This window comes from Stenella coeruleoalba, assembly GCF_951394435.1.
Source record: "Stenella coeruleoalba genome assembly, chromosome: 19".
Classification (NCBI taxonomy): domain Eukaryota; kingdom Metazoa; phylum Chordata; class Mammalia; order Artiodactyla; family Delphinidae; genus Stenella; species Stenella coeruleoalba.
The window spans coordinates 53,165,234-53,179,956 of record NC_137165.1 but is presented as its reverse complement, the minus strand read 5'-3'; the positions used below and the strand labels follow the sequence as shown (position 1 = coordinate 53,179,956).

The 14,723-nt window shown below is 55.6% G+C and overlaps 2 protein-coding genes across 2 annotated transcripts; both read right to left on the bottom strand.

Annotated features, from left to right (window-relative positions):
* Positions 1–38: 38 nt before the first annotated feature.
* ST6GALNAC2 (ST6 N-acetylgalactosaminide alpha-2,6-sialyltransferase 2) lies at positions 39–13,736 on the bottom strand. The gene is made up of 9 exons (XM_079904295.1): positions 13,417–13,736; positions 10,121–10,181; positions 6,986–7,160; positions 6,176–6,344; positions 5,574–5,712; positions 3,955–4,058; positions 2,183–2,266; positions 1,229–1,328; positions 39–221 (listed from the first exon to the last, which is right to left on the bottom strand). The coding sequence occupies exons 1-9, from the start codon at positions 13,539–13,541 to the stop codon at positions 54–56; spliced, it is 1,125 nt and encodes a 374-aa protein (XP_079760421.1). The 5' UTR covers positions 13,542–13,736; the 3' UTR covers positions 39–53.
* On the bottom strand, positions 2,309–3,112 carry LOC307177372 (testis-specific serine/proline-rich protein; the record flags this gene model as incomplete). The annotated part of the gene is made up of 1 exon (XM_079904481.1): positions 2,309–3,112. The coding sequence occupies one exon, from the start codon at positions 3,110–3,112 to the stop codon at positions 2,309–2,311; it is 804 nt and encodes a 267-aa protein (XP_079760607.1).
* Positions 13,737–14,723: the final 987 nt, after the last annotated feature.

Below are 14,723 nucleotides of genomic sequence, written 5' to 3'. Positions count from 1 at the left end.
GGGGCCAAGGGCCTCAGCTCTGCAAAAACACAAAGGTCTTGGGTGCTTCAGGGTCAGCGCTGGTACAGCCAAAGGATGCCAGCCTTGTGCAGGTCCTTCCACAGGGTGGCTTCCAGGGACAGATCATGGTTCACGTAGAATATCAGTGGCTGCTTTATTCGTTCGAAATAGTGGTCAGAAAATTTCTGGTAGTTGCTTGTGATGAATCCATAGGCACTAACCTGGACGAGGACAGTCACTGAGTTAGCATTTACTGCGCTTCCACTATGTGTAAAGTGACGCGAATGTAGAAGCCACGTCCCCCCATAGCTGCCTTGTGTTGTGTGAAGGGGAGGATCAACGGCTCTCGCCACACTTTAACACCCTGAACTGTGCTCTTTCCACACATTTTCTCACTCAGCCTCACAACCATCTTGGGTAGATATTGTCCCCATTTTACAAATGGGGACACAGGCTTAGAAAGGTAACCAGACATGTGTCCCCCGTCACAAACTAGTAAGTAGCTGGGCTGGATTTTGAACTTGGGTCTGTGACACCAAAGCTGTGATCATCACTGTGCTCAAGATAGAGGCAAAAAGCCCCTTACCTCCTATTCTAGTGGTGACTGCAGACAAGCAGACTCCTGTTTAAAACGGGGAAAAGGTGACCAGAGTCCAGTGGTGCCTGGCCTCAGTTCTTGCGCTGGCTTCAGTGTGGGTCACTGCCTTTTCTTGAAAACCACTTCTCAACCTCTGTCTCTGTGCACGTCATGTGGGCACCACCCCATTGAGAATGTCTCATACAGTGATTTCAGAGATTCCTTGTGTGGTTGGCTGCCCACCTTAGTTCTAGAATGTCTTCACAAAAAGATGTCTCTGCCCACTTTTGTTAAGAAGATTTTGCTTTCACAAGAGCAGTTGGTTAAAATGTGCCTTAAATACCATATGGAGCAGCTGCCCTGGGGCAGAGGGGGTGAAAGAAGCCAGCCCAGGGGAAGGTGGCTGTGATTGGGAACTCAAGGCTGGCACAGGGGACTGTCCTATAAGGGACCCTGAAGACCACTTCTGCCATCCTGTTCCCGAGACCAAGATCACTCCTGCAGCTGGGGCATCCTTCCGCCACAGGATAGAGGCCCAGAGTCCCAGATCTGGGCTAGCAGGCCTCTCATGTAGGGGATATCATGGATCGAATTAGGTTCCATGCAAACCTACTTTGCTGCTGTGGGCTCCTGAGAGGGAAGACCTCTTACCTGGTCACAGGTATGCAGTGCTGTCAGCAACATGAGGGCTCCAGTACTAGGCATGTATAGGTCTCTGAATTTTGTGTTAATCCACTTGGATTTCAGAAACCTGGAATCAAAAAGAGCCATCAAAACTCAGGACTTTGGGTCCTGCCGGTCCTGCACACCAGCTAGCTTGATGGTTGCGCCATTACACCAGTTTGGTTGGAAAACTGCAAAAATTTCCTGCCCCTCTACCCCAGCCCACCCCCAAATGAACTATACACAAAAATCTTTGGTTGAGATAGCAAAGAGGAACAGGTCCTCCCAAAGGACCGCAGGTGAGAGCCTTCCCCTTCCTCCCACTCTCTAGAAGCCTGAATCCAGTCTAACTCACCTTTCCTCTCTACAACACCCTCCTGCACCATAGTGTCTAGGGCAAAGGTGGCCTAGTTAATTAGCCGGATATCTAAGCTTCTACCTCCAGACTTTGGCCAAGCAGGAGCCACGTATGAGGACAGAGCACACAGGTCCTGTGACTGGAGGCACCGGTGAGGTGATGAGGGGGGTGGGGTTTGAGATCTGCAGGCAGGTGTTCCCCAGGCTCCTCCCATGGTCTCCTGTGTTTGAGCTGTGATCAGGCCCGCAAGTGATGACAACTCGGCCTCTAGCAGTCCCAATACACCCCCACATCTATGGTCCCCCCATGCCTGACCTAAGGCTTTCTGAGCTTTCCTAGTAAGAAAACCTGATGAGTTCCCTCTCCATTTCCCATCTACCTTGACTGATAGAACACCACCTCCATCAAGGTATAATACTCAAATAAAGTAGTAAGTGAGGCAGTATAAGTGCTTGCGGCGTCCTCGTACATGGCCCCCCTGTGGGTTTAGTCCTCGGGGGGATAAAGCCGGTGCTGCCGGTGGGTGTGGAGCCAGGGGCGGGGGTGAAGCAGTTCTTCCCAGCACCACCCCTGCCCCCACCTACCTCTCTGTCAGGTAGCTGATGAAGTCTGGATGGAGTAGCTTGAATTTGCTGGCAGAGGCTTCTGGTCCAAAGTAGGTCTGAGGCCTAGGACCCACGATAGAAGTGGACAGAGGGGCCGGTGCCGTCTTACGGCCCGTTGGGGAATGAGGAGAGGGGAAGGGCGCTGGGACGGTGGCGGCGTGTGGACCGGTAGGGGCGGGGCTGGACGTAGTAGCGGGAAAAGGGGGTGTAGAAGGTGGCGGGCAGCACCGTCGGGACCACGTGCGGCTTCCCGCCCACCAGGACCTCCAAGGGCGGGGTGTACGTGAGAGAGGAGGGGGGTGTGAACAGAGCGGGAGGGGTCGGGTAGCAGCAGTGGACCGGGTGGTGGGGAGGGGGTGGGAGGAGAGGGAAGTAGAGAGACTCAGAGGGGGCGCTCTCTTGGTTCTCGGAAGGGCAGGGGAAGCACTGGTTTTGGGGGAGTGGTGAGGTGGGAGGCTGGAAGAAGGGGGGCTCCTTCAGGAAGTGGGGCACGTAGGGGGCGATGTAGGGCGGGATGCGCCGAATGGGCCCGATGTAGGAGGCCGAGGGTGCAGGGCTGTAGGATGGAGACAGAGCGCTGGGCACAGGGGGAATTTGGGAAGAGTTTCGAGAGAGAGATTTTAAGCCAGATTGGGAGGGAGATTTGGAGGCGGGTGGAGTGATGTTTTGGGCAGACCCTCGAGGCTGGACATGAGGGCTAGGGTTCAGGGAGGAAGACCGGGAAGAGGGCTGTGAGGCATTTGGGGTGGCAGGGTGAGAGGGGAGACGGGAGGAAGACCCCCGGGTGGAGGACGGGGAAGGGGCTGAGCCACCGGCGCTGGCGTAGGGCTGCTGGTTGATGTGGTTGGATCGGGATTGAGAGGGGGACTGGGAGGGGGAAGGATTAGGGGTGTGGGAGGGGGAGCTCATTGGTGTTGGGGAGGCTTATGTCTGCTCGATGTCTTTGAGCCAGCCCCCCCAGAGCCAGTCCTGCCCCGCGTCACATAGCCCACCCTCATGACCAGCTGCATTGTGAGCTCTTGCAACGGATTGTTAGGTAATCACGAGGGGGGTGGGGCACAGGGCAGGGCTGGTGGAGCCCCCCAAGGAGGCCTCAGCAGCTGCTCTTTCATGGTGGGTGGGATGTCCTGGAGCCACCGAGATGGGAGGCTGGTCATTGTCACGGGGGTGGCACAGATTTCTAAGGACCTGACTCAGGGACAAGAAATTGTCTCAGCACCACAGGGAGGAGGTTTAGATGAGGACAGGACATGGTTCAAAAGAGCTGGACACAGGCCTGCTGCCCAGGAAGGTGGGGGAGAAAAGACAGAGGGCCCTTTGTTCCCACTTCGCCGGACACTGGACTCACGTCGCCTGCTCACCCATTTCATGGGCAGTCTTGGGAGGGTGCCCGCCAAGAGGAATGGAATGGATACTGGCCCCCACTCTTGGTTTCCAGACACAATGTGCTGGACAGGTCCTGCGGCTGCCACTGGCTGGGTGGCTGGGTTGTTTGTGGGGACAGCAGCCCGAAGCTGAGGGGCCAGGCCTGCCTGCTCAGGAAGGAGCCCCTCGAACCTACAGCCCACCTTGTCAGGAGGGTCCCTGGGGTCCAGCAGCGTTACCTAGGCTTTCCTGGGGGTAGGAAAAGAGCTTAATCTTCTAATGCTCTGTTGAACTCAGGGGTTTTCTTGCCGCCTTCACCCACCTTTCCCATCTGACAGTGGACCCTGGGAGCATTACCATGCCCTGCCCCCTGCCTGGCTGCTCACCTGTCCCCTTTATCGGGGCCCTCAGGGACAGGCACACCTAGAATGGCCGATCTTAGCATCATGTAGTCGCGGATGTCTGAGGGGATGAAGATATAGCGCAGGTCCTGTCGGAGGGACAGAGAAACAGCCGCAGTGGGAACGAGACCACGTCAAGATCCTGCTCAGAGTGGACCGCTCTCCGCCCAGTCTGTCTGCCCTGACGGGAGCATTTCCCTCTTATGCCTGTAATTCCCACTTTCAGGTACCCTGCTGGTTTCAGTACTCAAATCCTTCGATACTCTTCCCTTCAAGAAGTGATGCTTAATTGCCATCCCCTTGAGTGTGGGCTGGACTTAGTGACTAATGAACAAAATTTTTCTAATGCGTAGGAAAAAGTGGAAGTAAGGAAGGGTATGTGACCTTGGAAAGTGGGTCATAAAAGGCACTGGAGCTTCCTTGCTCTCTGGGATCGCTCACTCTGGGGGAGCAAGGGCTGTGAGGGAGCCATCTGAGCTCCGGCCAGAGGCAGGCCTGAGGACTGCAGCCCCTGCCCGTCCTGACCGCGACCGCTGGGGGACCCTGAGGAGACCCCGCTGAGCTGCTCCTGAGTTCCTGACCCGTGAAAACTGTGAGATAATCGGTGTGTGTTGCTTAAAGCTACTAGGTTTGGGGGTAGTTTGTCATGCAGTTATAGATAATGCCTACAGGTTCTGTGGCTACACCAGAAGTGGAGCTGTCCCGTGTTGTTCTGTCACGAGCTGAAAGAGGCCTCGGTGCACAGACACTGTGGCTAGGACACCCCTGAATTCCCTGGTCAGAGGAGGAAGCATCTAGAAACTCAAACCAGTCCTACTGAGCATCCCAGAACCCTTATCCTGGGACCTCCCCGCTGCATGTGGTAACCAGCCCGCTGTAGAAGCGAAGCACTGTGTTACAACAACCAGCTGTGGTTGAAAGAACCTGGAAGCGGCAGACAGATTCAGATTCCAGTTCTCCTGCTCCGAAGCTGCGGCTCTGGGCGTGTTTTCCTCGATTGCTCAGCTGAGCCTCAGCTTCCTGCATGGTCTGCTGTGAGCCCTCAGGAGGGCACACATCATTCTTCTAGTGGGCAGCGTGAGAGATGGAAACAACCCTGCACTGCGGTCAGAGGGGCCTGGATTTTGATGATTCTGGCTGGGTGGTGGCCTTGGACACACCGCCCTCTGGAAAGGGGCTGCTGTGATGCCTGTATCCGGTGCTGGGAAGGAGGGAGGCACTCAGTAAATACTGTGTGTAGCCTGAGCTCTGGGTGCGGGGGAGTCTGGATTTGAATCCAGCCCCACCGCTGCTTTACTGACTGAAGGGGCCCTGAGCCTTAGTCTCCTCACCAGTAAGAGAGGGCTGGCGTGGCCTCTGTAAGTGCCTGGCATTCCATAAGCTTTCAGTCAATACTCATTCGTGTTCCACCCCAGAGTTGTCCTGAGCCACCTGAAACCACAGGGCGCCCCTGCCCAGATCCGCCCCTTCAGTGGCTCCATTGTGTGGGCCCAAGACCCTGGCACAGCCTCTCTATGCACTGGGCTGGGGCTTGGGAACCCTGTGGCCCACCCCTCAGACGCGGGTTGGGAAACAATGGCACCGACTGTCAGTGGCAGCCTCACCTGTCCCTGCGGCACAGAGGTGAAGCCCAGGTTTGAGTAGGAGATGAGGGAGTTCTTCATTGTGTTTACAGTGAAACCGTAGAAGGAGGTCTTGGTGCCCACGTCCTTCTCAAAGCCTTTGATCACAGCACCATTGAGTCTGGTCCAAACAGAGGCCCATCAGCCTGCTTGTGGCTACACGATGCTGCGTGTTTACTTCCATCCCCAGGGGGCCTCACCTGTCCCTGTTCCATCCCCAGGGTTCTGTCACTCCCTCTGCCCACAGCAGCCCCAGTGCCCGGTCACTAGTCCCATCCCCACAACTCGGGACCTGAAGGGATGCCTTGTGAAGTGGACAAAGCTGACCCCTGGCAGCTCCTTCCTCCTGGGTCCCCTTAGCCGACCACACCCTCGCTTATCTTCAGGGCCTGTTTCCGTAATGCCTTTGTCCGCGCCTGTCTGCGCATTACAACTGCTGAGCTGCCTGAGGCCACTGCTGCCTTGGCCCATGCCCTCACCTATGATGCCCCCCCCCCCCCCCCCCCCCCGCCGGGGGGCTGGCTGGGGACCAGCTCTCCACCCAGCTCCTCTCCTGCTTCCTCCCTGGCCCCTGCCCCACATACCTGAACACGTAGTCATGGGCATCGATGTTCTGACCCTGGCGGGAACCATTCAGAATGCCTCCGTTACCCACCACGGCACACCGGATGCAGCCCGGAAGCAGCTCCCTGGAGACGGCAAACAGCCTGGTGCTCTCAGAGCCATTCAGGAGGCTCAGGGTGGAGGCGATGGCTGTGGGTGTGGGACAGGGTGGGGCACCACGAGGGGTCACATGGGTCATTGGGGCCTTCCCAAGACTTCCTGGCTCCCCATCTGCCCGAGGCCTGACACCAGCCCCTCTCCAGAGGCACAGAGGGTGGAGGACAGTGAAATGCCAGTGGGAAGAGGGTGGTGGGGCAGGGGGTTTGGCTGTGCCCTCAATCATCTCAAGAACTCATACCAGTCCTCCCAGGACCGTGTGTATTCCCAAAGAAAATAATCGGAGGCATGGTGGGGCGGGGGGCAGATTTAACGCGGAGGGGGCTCTGGGTGGTTTCCCACAGAAGCAACCACCCGCAGGCTGTTTGAGGCCCCACAGCCGCTGTCCTCGGCCACCTTTGGGCACTGGCATCTTTCACACCAGGGAAGCCCCAGGATGGTGAGAGCCACTTGCAGGGGCAGCCAGGCCCCTCTTCTGGACACTGTGCTGCTTATAGAGATGAGGGGGGAGGGAGTCAGGAGTCGCACAGCAGGGGTGTCGAGCCCTGAGGCCCGCCTGGGAGGAAGAGGCAGGGGGTCCACATCTTGGTGCTGTGAGGGAGGAGAGGCCCATTCTGCACCAAGGCCAAAAGCAGGAACAATGGACTAGTTGAAGCCAGAGGGCTGCAGGCTACCTTGGCCGGAGAGCCCCTGCCAGCCGTAGGGGGCTTTGTGCCGGCTCAGGCTGTCCCAGAGCTCCTGGGTGAAGAGGTTCCCTGACAGCAGCACTGGAATGGAGAGATCAAACAGATCCCGGAAGTGAGGGTGCCGTTGAATGGCGAGATAAAGTGGGTGTCGACAGGGCAGGTTCTGTGGGTGAGAAGAGAAGAGGGCTGTTTCTGGGGGTTGGGGTGGGTAGGAGCCACCAGGGGGCTGGAAGGGAAGTGCCGCCCTTCTCCCTCTAGACTTGGGCAACCCCCCGATCTGCAGGCCCAGGTGGCCTGTAGTGCAGCAGCCCAGTGGGGCTGGGAGCTTTCTGGATTTACCCTGCCCAGCCCTTCTCCTGGATGCCACATCTGGGGCCTGATGGCCTCCTACAACTTCACCTCACACTAGGGGGGGAACTTTGAGGCATTTTCCCACAAATGGATAAGACCTGCCTGCCCTGTAGTGGAGGAGGAGGTCCAGCCTGGGCTTAGGAGTCCGTCAGCCTGGATCCAAATCCTAGCTCTGGCAGTCCTTGCCGTAGGATTCACGTGGAACAGGCTGCTGGGAAGACTTATGACATGTTTCTGCCAGTCGGTGCCTATACTGAATTGAAGAGTGTCCCCTCCCCCAATTCATGTCTGCCCAGAACCTCAGAATGTGACCTTATTTGGAAATAGGGTCTTTGCAGGTGTAATTAGTAAGATGAGGTCATACTGTATTAAGGTGGGCCCTAAATTCAGTGACCGGTATCCTCATAAGAAGGCATGTGCTGATGGGGGCAGAGATTGAGTGATGCACCTACAAGCCAAGAAACACCTGGCGCCTCCAGACGCCGGAAGAGGCCAGAAGGGGTTCTTCCCTAGAGCCTTCAGAGGGAGGCTGGCCCTGCTGACACCTTGATTTCAGACATCTGCCCTCTAGAACTGTGAGAGAATCCATTTCTCTTGTTTTAAGCCACCCAGTTTGCGGTAATTTGTTCCAGCTGCCATAGAAAGCCCTCGAGGGCCTCTGCACACAGCGACCTTGAAGGAGGGCAGTGTACCAAAAAGGCCTCAGCTCCCTCTGCCTGCAGCCCCCATGTCAGAATCCCGAACAGCCTCGGCTTGGGTGGAGCTGTTCTTCCCACTGAAGGGGGCTCTTTGTTAAGCCGTTGGTTTGATCAAAGGACAATGCAGGAAAGAGCTGTACAGTCATTTCTGCTCTTATGTGACATATGAGTGCCTAAAAACCATTATGCAGAATTGTGCAGCCAGAACCACAGGGCTTTGGGGAAGGGGTTAGCAGCGCAACACTCACAGACTTGATCCGTGACGCATAAAATAAGAACGTGGGTAAGATAGAAGCAGTTTTACATACATTCGCTGGTTAAGGAATATATAAGTACTACTAAGAATATGGCACTTGACCTTGGAAAAGACTTGACCTTTGCTTGTGGATGTGGGTGTCGGAAGGGTGGCAGCTTGGGAGTTTTCGTGAAGTGGTGGAAAGCTGGTTATAGCGTATGCGATGAAGCGGGTGGCTATCTGAAGTGTGCATGTGTGCCTTTTGTGTATTCCTACATGGCTCCCTTTGGTTGAGTGTGGTTTTCCGCATTTACCAGTGTTCTTGCTGACAAAATCACTGAAAACACACACGGAATTTGGATTATGCTCATATTGTTTACTAATATAGCAAATACTTACGGAACAAATTCATGTTTTCAAAGCGAGCATTAAGCCGAACTGACAGCGCTAATGTCACTACTATTCGGTTTATCATAGGGATGTTTTCCAGGGCCTTCTTTATGAGGCTCCAAGAGAAAAATCTTCAGGTCTCTGTATCTGGAAAGGCTGCACTTTCCTTGGGCAGCTGGCTTGCTTTTTACCTCATGGACAGGGTGGCAAACTTTCCTTCTTTGCCGTGGCCACCAGGAAGCTAAGAGCCGGATATATAGCCCATCTCTTACACCCTGTGGCACATTTTTCATGCACTTATCTGACGTTGTCTAATTTTCCTCCCTTTATTTTTCCTTTACCTGCTTCTTCATTTTATTCTTTTTTTTTTTTTTTTTTTTGCCATGTCATATGTATCCGAAAGCCACCTCAAATCCTTTTTTTAAATGAGGTGGGGAAATATGTCAATTAGCACCAAGCAGCTCAAGGTGAAAAGGACTTTAGGAAAAGTAAAGGTGACCTGACCAAGCACTTATAAGACCCTCGACGCCTCTCTTCAGCCCGCTGGCCAAGTGTCCACCCGGCCTCTGTTATCAGGAAGGGGTCCCCATCACCTGCCCAGGGTTGCCTACTCTGTCTCTGACCGCTCAGCGGTCACTAAGTCTTGCATGGGGTGAAATCTTGCTCCCTGAGGCTTCAGTTAACAATTTCCAGTCTCTGGGGCATTAAAAACAACTCTTAAACCCGAATCAAGCCAGAATTACACAGTCATCACCCCTCCCAACCACAGCACGCAGAGGGGGTGAGGCCGTATTGCTCAGTGGTTCAGAGCCAGGCTCTGGGGTCGAATGAGAAGCTCGAACCCCTGTACCACCTCTTCTCCATGAGTGACCTTAGCCTTTCTGCGCCTCATTTTACTCATCTGTAAAACTGCCTCACAGGCTTGCAATGAGGCTTAAGTGAGAGAACTCACGTAAAACGCTTGAGACGGTCTTTCAGGCCACAGTCAGCGTGATCTGTTACAGAGCAGGGCCCGGAAATGCTCAAAACCGTCTTCCCAGGGCTTGGTGTTTACTTCATGGTGAGCAGTTTAAATGTGACTTTTACAGTAAAAAGACATTTTGAGGAGTAGAATGTAAAGGTCACAGGACTTTTAAAGACAAATCAAGACTTCCCAGAACTTTTCAGCTGGCTACACCCCAAGGAGTAAATATGGAGTCACCCTTCTCTGCTGTTAGGGTTCAGGGAACCTCCGTGGTCAGGTCTGAGGAGCCCTGACTGGCTGGCTGCTCAGTTCTCTGCTTCCTTTGGGGGAATGGCGGGGCGGGGCGGGGGGGGGGGTTGTGGTTCCAGAGTGCTCCCGCCAGCAGTCTCCTGAGAATGTTCTCATTTGTGCTTCTCTTTCCCCTTTTCCCCCCAATGCTAACTTGAGAATGTGAGAAACCGCCCCAGGGTAGCTGGCCCCAGTACCTTTCTCGTCGTAGAATTCGATGCCTTGGGTCCAAAGAAAGCTTGAGACGATGTGATGTTCCTGGGGGAGAAGGCAGAAGTAAAGCAGGGATCTCACCTGCCCCTGGAACCTGCTGTCTGGCTCTGTTAGCTCTGGGGGCTGACATTCCATCAGGGTCTGATTGTTTTTTCTGTGCTCCGATTCTTGCCCATCCCTCTCTCTTTGGGCACACAAAATACTGTCCTATTATTATGTTCTACCCAGAAACCAAGAAATAAAGAAGCCCCTTGGCAAGCGGCTGAAATGTGGAGTGTATAGGAACAGTGAGGTGGTGGTGAAGAGATGAAAAGATAAAACAGGAAAGATTGCCAGCCCCCTGGGATTGTGACCATCTGAGGGGTCTCCCTGCCAAAAGGCCCCAGAAACAGGTGTTAGATCCCAGGTGCCTTGGGCCCCCTTCACCTGGTGAAGGGCATGGGTCTGAAGCCTGACTCCGTGGATTTGTATCCCAGGATCTCTGGAAGCTACTGAACTTCTCGGAACCTCAGTCTCTGTCTGTTCAGCTGGGGTAATCATACAAGTGTGAAGATAATCACATTGAGACAGGCTGGGACCTGGGGGCCTTTGCTGCAGTGCTTGCACGTGGACAAACGACCCCTCGAGCCACAGAATGCAAAGAAACTTATAAGGGACTAAAAATAGCTGGGTGCGTGTGCAACTGGGGCAAATTATGAACAAGATACAAAAAGACCAAAACCTCAGCAAAAGCAGGGTGTCGAGCAAAAGCAGAATACTGCACAGGTACCCTGCACAGGTAGTACCACCAAGGGGGTGGGCACCTAAGCACCCCCTCTGGCCCAACGCCTGGACCCATTCCTACTGTCACCCAGTATAAGGAACCAACTCGCGCCCCCGCCCCCCCCCCCCCCCCCCCCCAGGGAGCAAGCAAGGGAAACTGTTACTTGTTTTCGCTTCCCCCTACTGCAGCAGGGGCCCCAGTAAAGCCTTGCCTGAACTGTTGGGAGGTGCAAACACAGAATTTATGTTACCTTACATAAAAAGCCTGCCTTCAGGTTTGTGAAAGACCATGGAGGAGCAGGCCAGGAAAAGCAGGGTGATCCCTTCCCCCACCTGTCCCTTGTGCCCCAGAGGGGCCACCCACATAATCCTGTAGTTCGTCTTTGAGGAACTGGGACTGCGGTGCTCAGCCTAGGTGGCCTTCGAGAATCCTAGGGAGCTTTTGCTCCCTCCCCAGTGATTCTAACACGCAACCAGGCTTGGAACCTGATGGAGGAACTGCTGAATTGGTGGAATAGAGACAGAAGGGACAGAGTTGTGGGGCGGGGCTGGGGAGCCCCCCAATCCAGTTTTGCTGCTCTGAATTGCCCCAGCCTCAGGGAGGCCTGCTCCTCTCTCCAGAGCACCCCTTACGCTCACAGACTTCCCCCAGCCCCTCCCACTCCGGAATCCATGGGCATTTACACACCAGCCTGGGAGCTGGGAAGGAGTGGGGAAGGGGCCAGCCCAGCTCACCCGCACCCCTATGGAAAATTTAACCAGCCCGAGGAGAAAGGAGGTCGATGTTGTGCAGTTTTTCATAAAACTAAATTTACTCAACTTAGATCATATTCTTAGGAATTCTTCGCCCTAAAATAGCCTTTTCTTTTACAAAATAATGTTCACGGTAGATGGTAACTGGCAGGTAACTGGCGTCCTGTAGTATCCTCACCCCCTCCTCCAGAAAAAAACAAGTCTAGAAATCCAAGCCCAGGAACTACTGATTCAGATTCTTCTGTGAGTAAATTCCTGAACCGATTCCACTGTCTAACCTGCAAGGAGAGCCCCGTCTCAGGTGTGGTAGGCCTGGTCCCAGGGCCTTGCTTCCCTGGACTCTCCACTGTAGCCAGCCAGGTAGGTCCGTTTTTGGTCCCCAGTTGGGGAGGTCGCACAGCCTGCTGTCCCCGCCCAGATTTCCATCCCACCTGCCACCCTGCTTACCCACCTCCTACCGAGACTGAGTCTGGACCTGGCCCCTGGGGTTTAATTACAGCACAGACGTCACCAAAACAACAAGGATATGGACAGGTTCTTGGGTTGTACTAGATTTTTGAAAGATGAAAGATCTTTAAAAAAAGCTTTGTTGAGGTGTAATGGATGTTCAGCAAACCTCATGTTTTGAGTGGTATTAGTTACTCTCAACAGATGTTCAAGTGTGTTTCAAAACATCCTTACATAAAACTGACAAGGATCCCCTTTCTTAATACCCTCAATATTCTCAGTCCTCCTTATGCAATTTCTGACTCCAGGGAGATGAAATAACTTCAGGTATTGCCTGTTAGAGCACCTTTTGTTCTAAAGGGACCGGACTCATCATCAGTGGCAAGGGTGTTTCATATTGTTTGGAAATTTGGGTGGCTTCTGACCTTGTTTCCTGATAGCAGACACTAATTTTGATTTCATTTCCTTATTCCTGGAGCAAGGTTTAGTAAGGACTGTGCCGGTGGGAAAGCGCTGGGAAGGGAAAGACACGCCCCGCAGGCCTCAGAAATCCAGGCTCTGGGCACAGCTTGGCCCACCTTCCAGAAGTAAAGCTAAATCCTTTTGAGGCTTCTTCAGTAACTGGAACCATCACCTAGCAAAGGCAGGCTCTCAGATTTCTCCTCCTGGGGCACAAATGAAAGAAAGGTGCCCAGGGTCGGCGAAAGGGAGCGGAGCGCAGGAGGAGGCTCAGGGACGGGAACTTGGATGGAGCCCAGGATCGGCCCCAGTTCGCCGATCGCGCCCGATTGCGCCCAGACGGTGCTTATCAAAATAAACGGAGCAGAGAGCGGGGAGTTAAGGGAGCCCGGCGCGGGGAGGGCGGGGACCACAGCTAGAGGGAGAGGCGACCCGCCGCAGCCCGGCCGAGGAGCCCGGCCAAGTTGGAACCGGGAGACTTGGATTCCTGCTCCCAAGGAGAGCTTGAAAAAAACGTGACGTTAGCGAGGGACAATGGGTGGCAAAAACGGGGCTGTTTTTAAAAGATTCAGGTGTCCTAGCCAAATCTGGACAATAGAAAGGGTTTCTTCTCAGGGCCGGAGGGAAGTAAGCGTAAGGTTGTCGGGAGCGGATCGCCGGTGCGCAAGGGGCGAAGCTCCTCTCCGACCCCGGCGGAGGCTGTGGGGCCCCGGCAGCACGCCGGGGTGGAGGCTCTGGGGACAAAGGGCCGCAGCCCGAGTGCCCGCGGCAAGCCACCCCGGAGGGCGGCCCAGCCCTGAGCTGGGCGCCCCGCGCGTCCCCTGCGCCCTCCAGACAGGTCCCGCGCGGCAGCCCCTACCTGGCTCCGGTCAGGGGCCCCGGGTATGACTCCACCGCCGAGGAGTACAGGGCGACGAGGATCCCCAAGCAGACAACCGCGAACAGGAGCAGCAGCCAGAAGACAGGGACGCGCGGGAGCCCCATGCAGCCCCAGCCCGCGGGCGCCCCGTCGGCCGCAGTCCCGGGCGGAGGGGAGAGGCCCGGGTGGGCCGGGCCGGACTCCTGGACTCGGCCTCCCGGCCCCTTGGGCCCCTCCCCGCCTATCCCCGTTCTGCCCGTGCCGCACCCTCGGGGCCTGCGCGACGGGTCCCGGGGGCGGGGTGGGGGGGGGGAGAATGTAGCGCAGGCGCCGGAACTGCCCTCGCCCTGCCGGCGCCCAGCCCGGGGACACCGCGCGAGCCGTGGTTGGGCAGGGCGCTTCCCGGTACCTTCAAGGGCGGGCGTGCGAGGTCCGGGAGCTGCGGGGCGCGGGGAGACGCCGCCACCTGCCGCGTGGGCTGCGCACTGCGCCCCGACGACCCCCGAGGCCCATGGGAGGGGCGGCGAGGATGGAGGAGCCAACGCTGACAGCCCAGACCCTGGGTAGAGCTGGAGGGGGTGAGGTAGGGGGCCTGCCCGGTTGGGATGGGTGGGGGAGCTGAGGCTGTTCATCCTCCTCATTTGGTGACTGGCTGGGGCCCTCAATCGAACTGCCTTCCTGTTACAAACCGAGGCCAACCTGGAGATCTCAGCAGTCCATTGACACCTGAAGGGTGTAGCAGGGGATCCGGTGTCAGCAGGAAGGGCTGGGGAAGCTCGGGCACTAGTGCTCTGGAAGCAGAGCCCTTCCAGGGAGTGAACAGTAGGTGACACAGTGTATTCTCCAGTGGGCCACGTCCTGGCCTCAGAAACCTGTGAAATACCCCAGACTCCCCCCCCCCCCCACCGCCCAACTATCAGAGCCTGCAATGACAGGGACCTTGTCCGTTTCTACCGGCTTTCTGCTCTCCCCTGTTCTTCACGTATGGGAGCAGGTCTGGGTGCAGCAACAGGTATCTGTCCAACTGCAGAGCTTCCCAGAAAGCTTCCTGGAGCCTCTGCTCGTGGGCAGGAATGGGTCTTTCAGGCTCAGTTCTCACAATTTAAAAAAATGCACCTTGCCACCCTGCTGATGGACACTACTTAGAATTGATGGTTTCGAGTCTTTTCCTTTAATCTTTATGGTTTTCAATCGCCAAAATCCCTGCCCTTGTTACTTATCCCATGATCAGCACCTTCTCCCATTTCTTCAGTGATTGATAAAACATCAAACATCTCTCTAAGCCCCCCAACTGCAAACCTATCCCT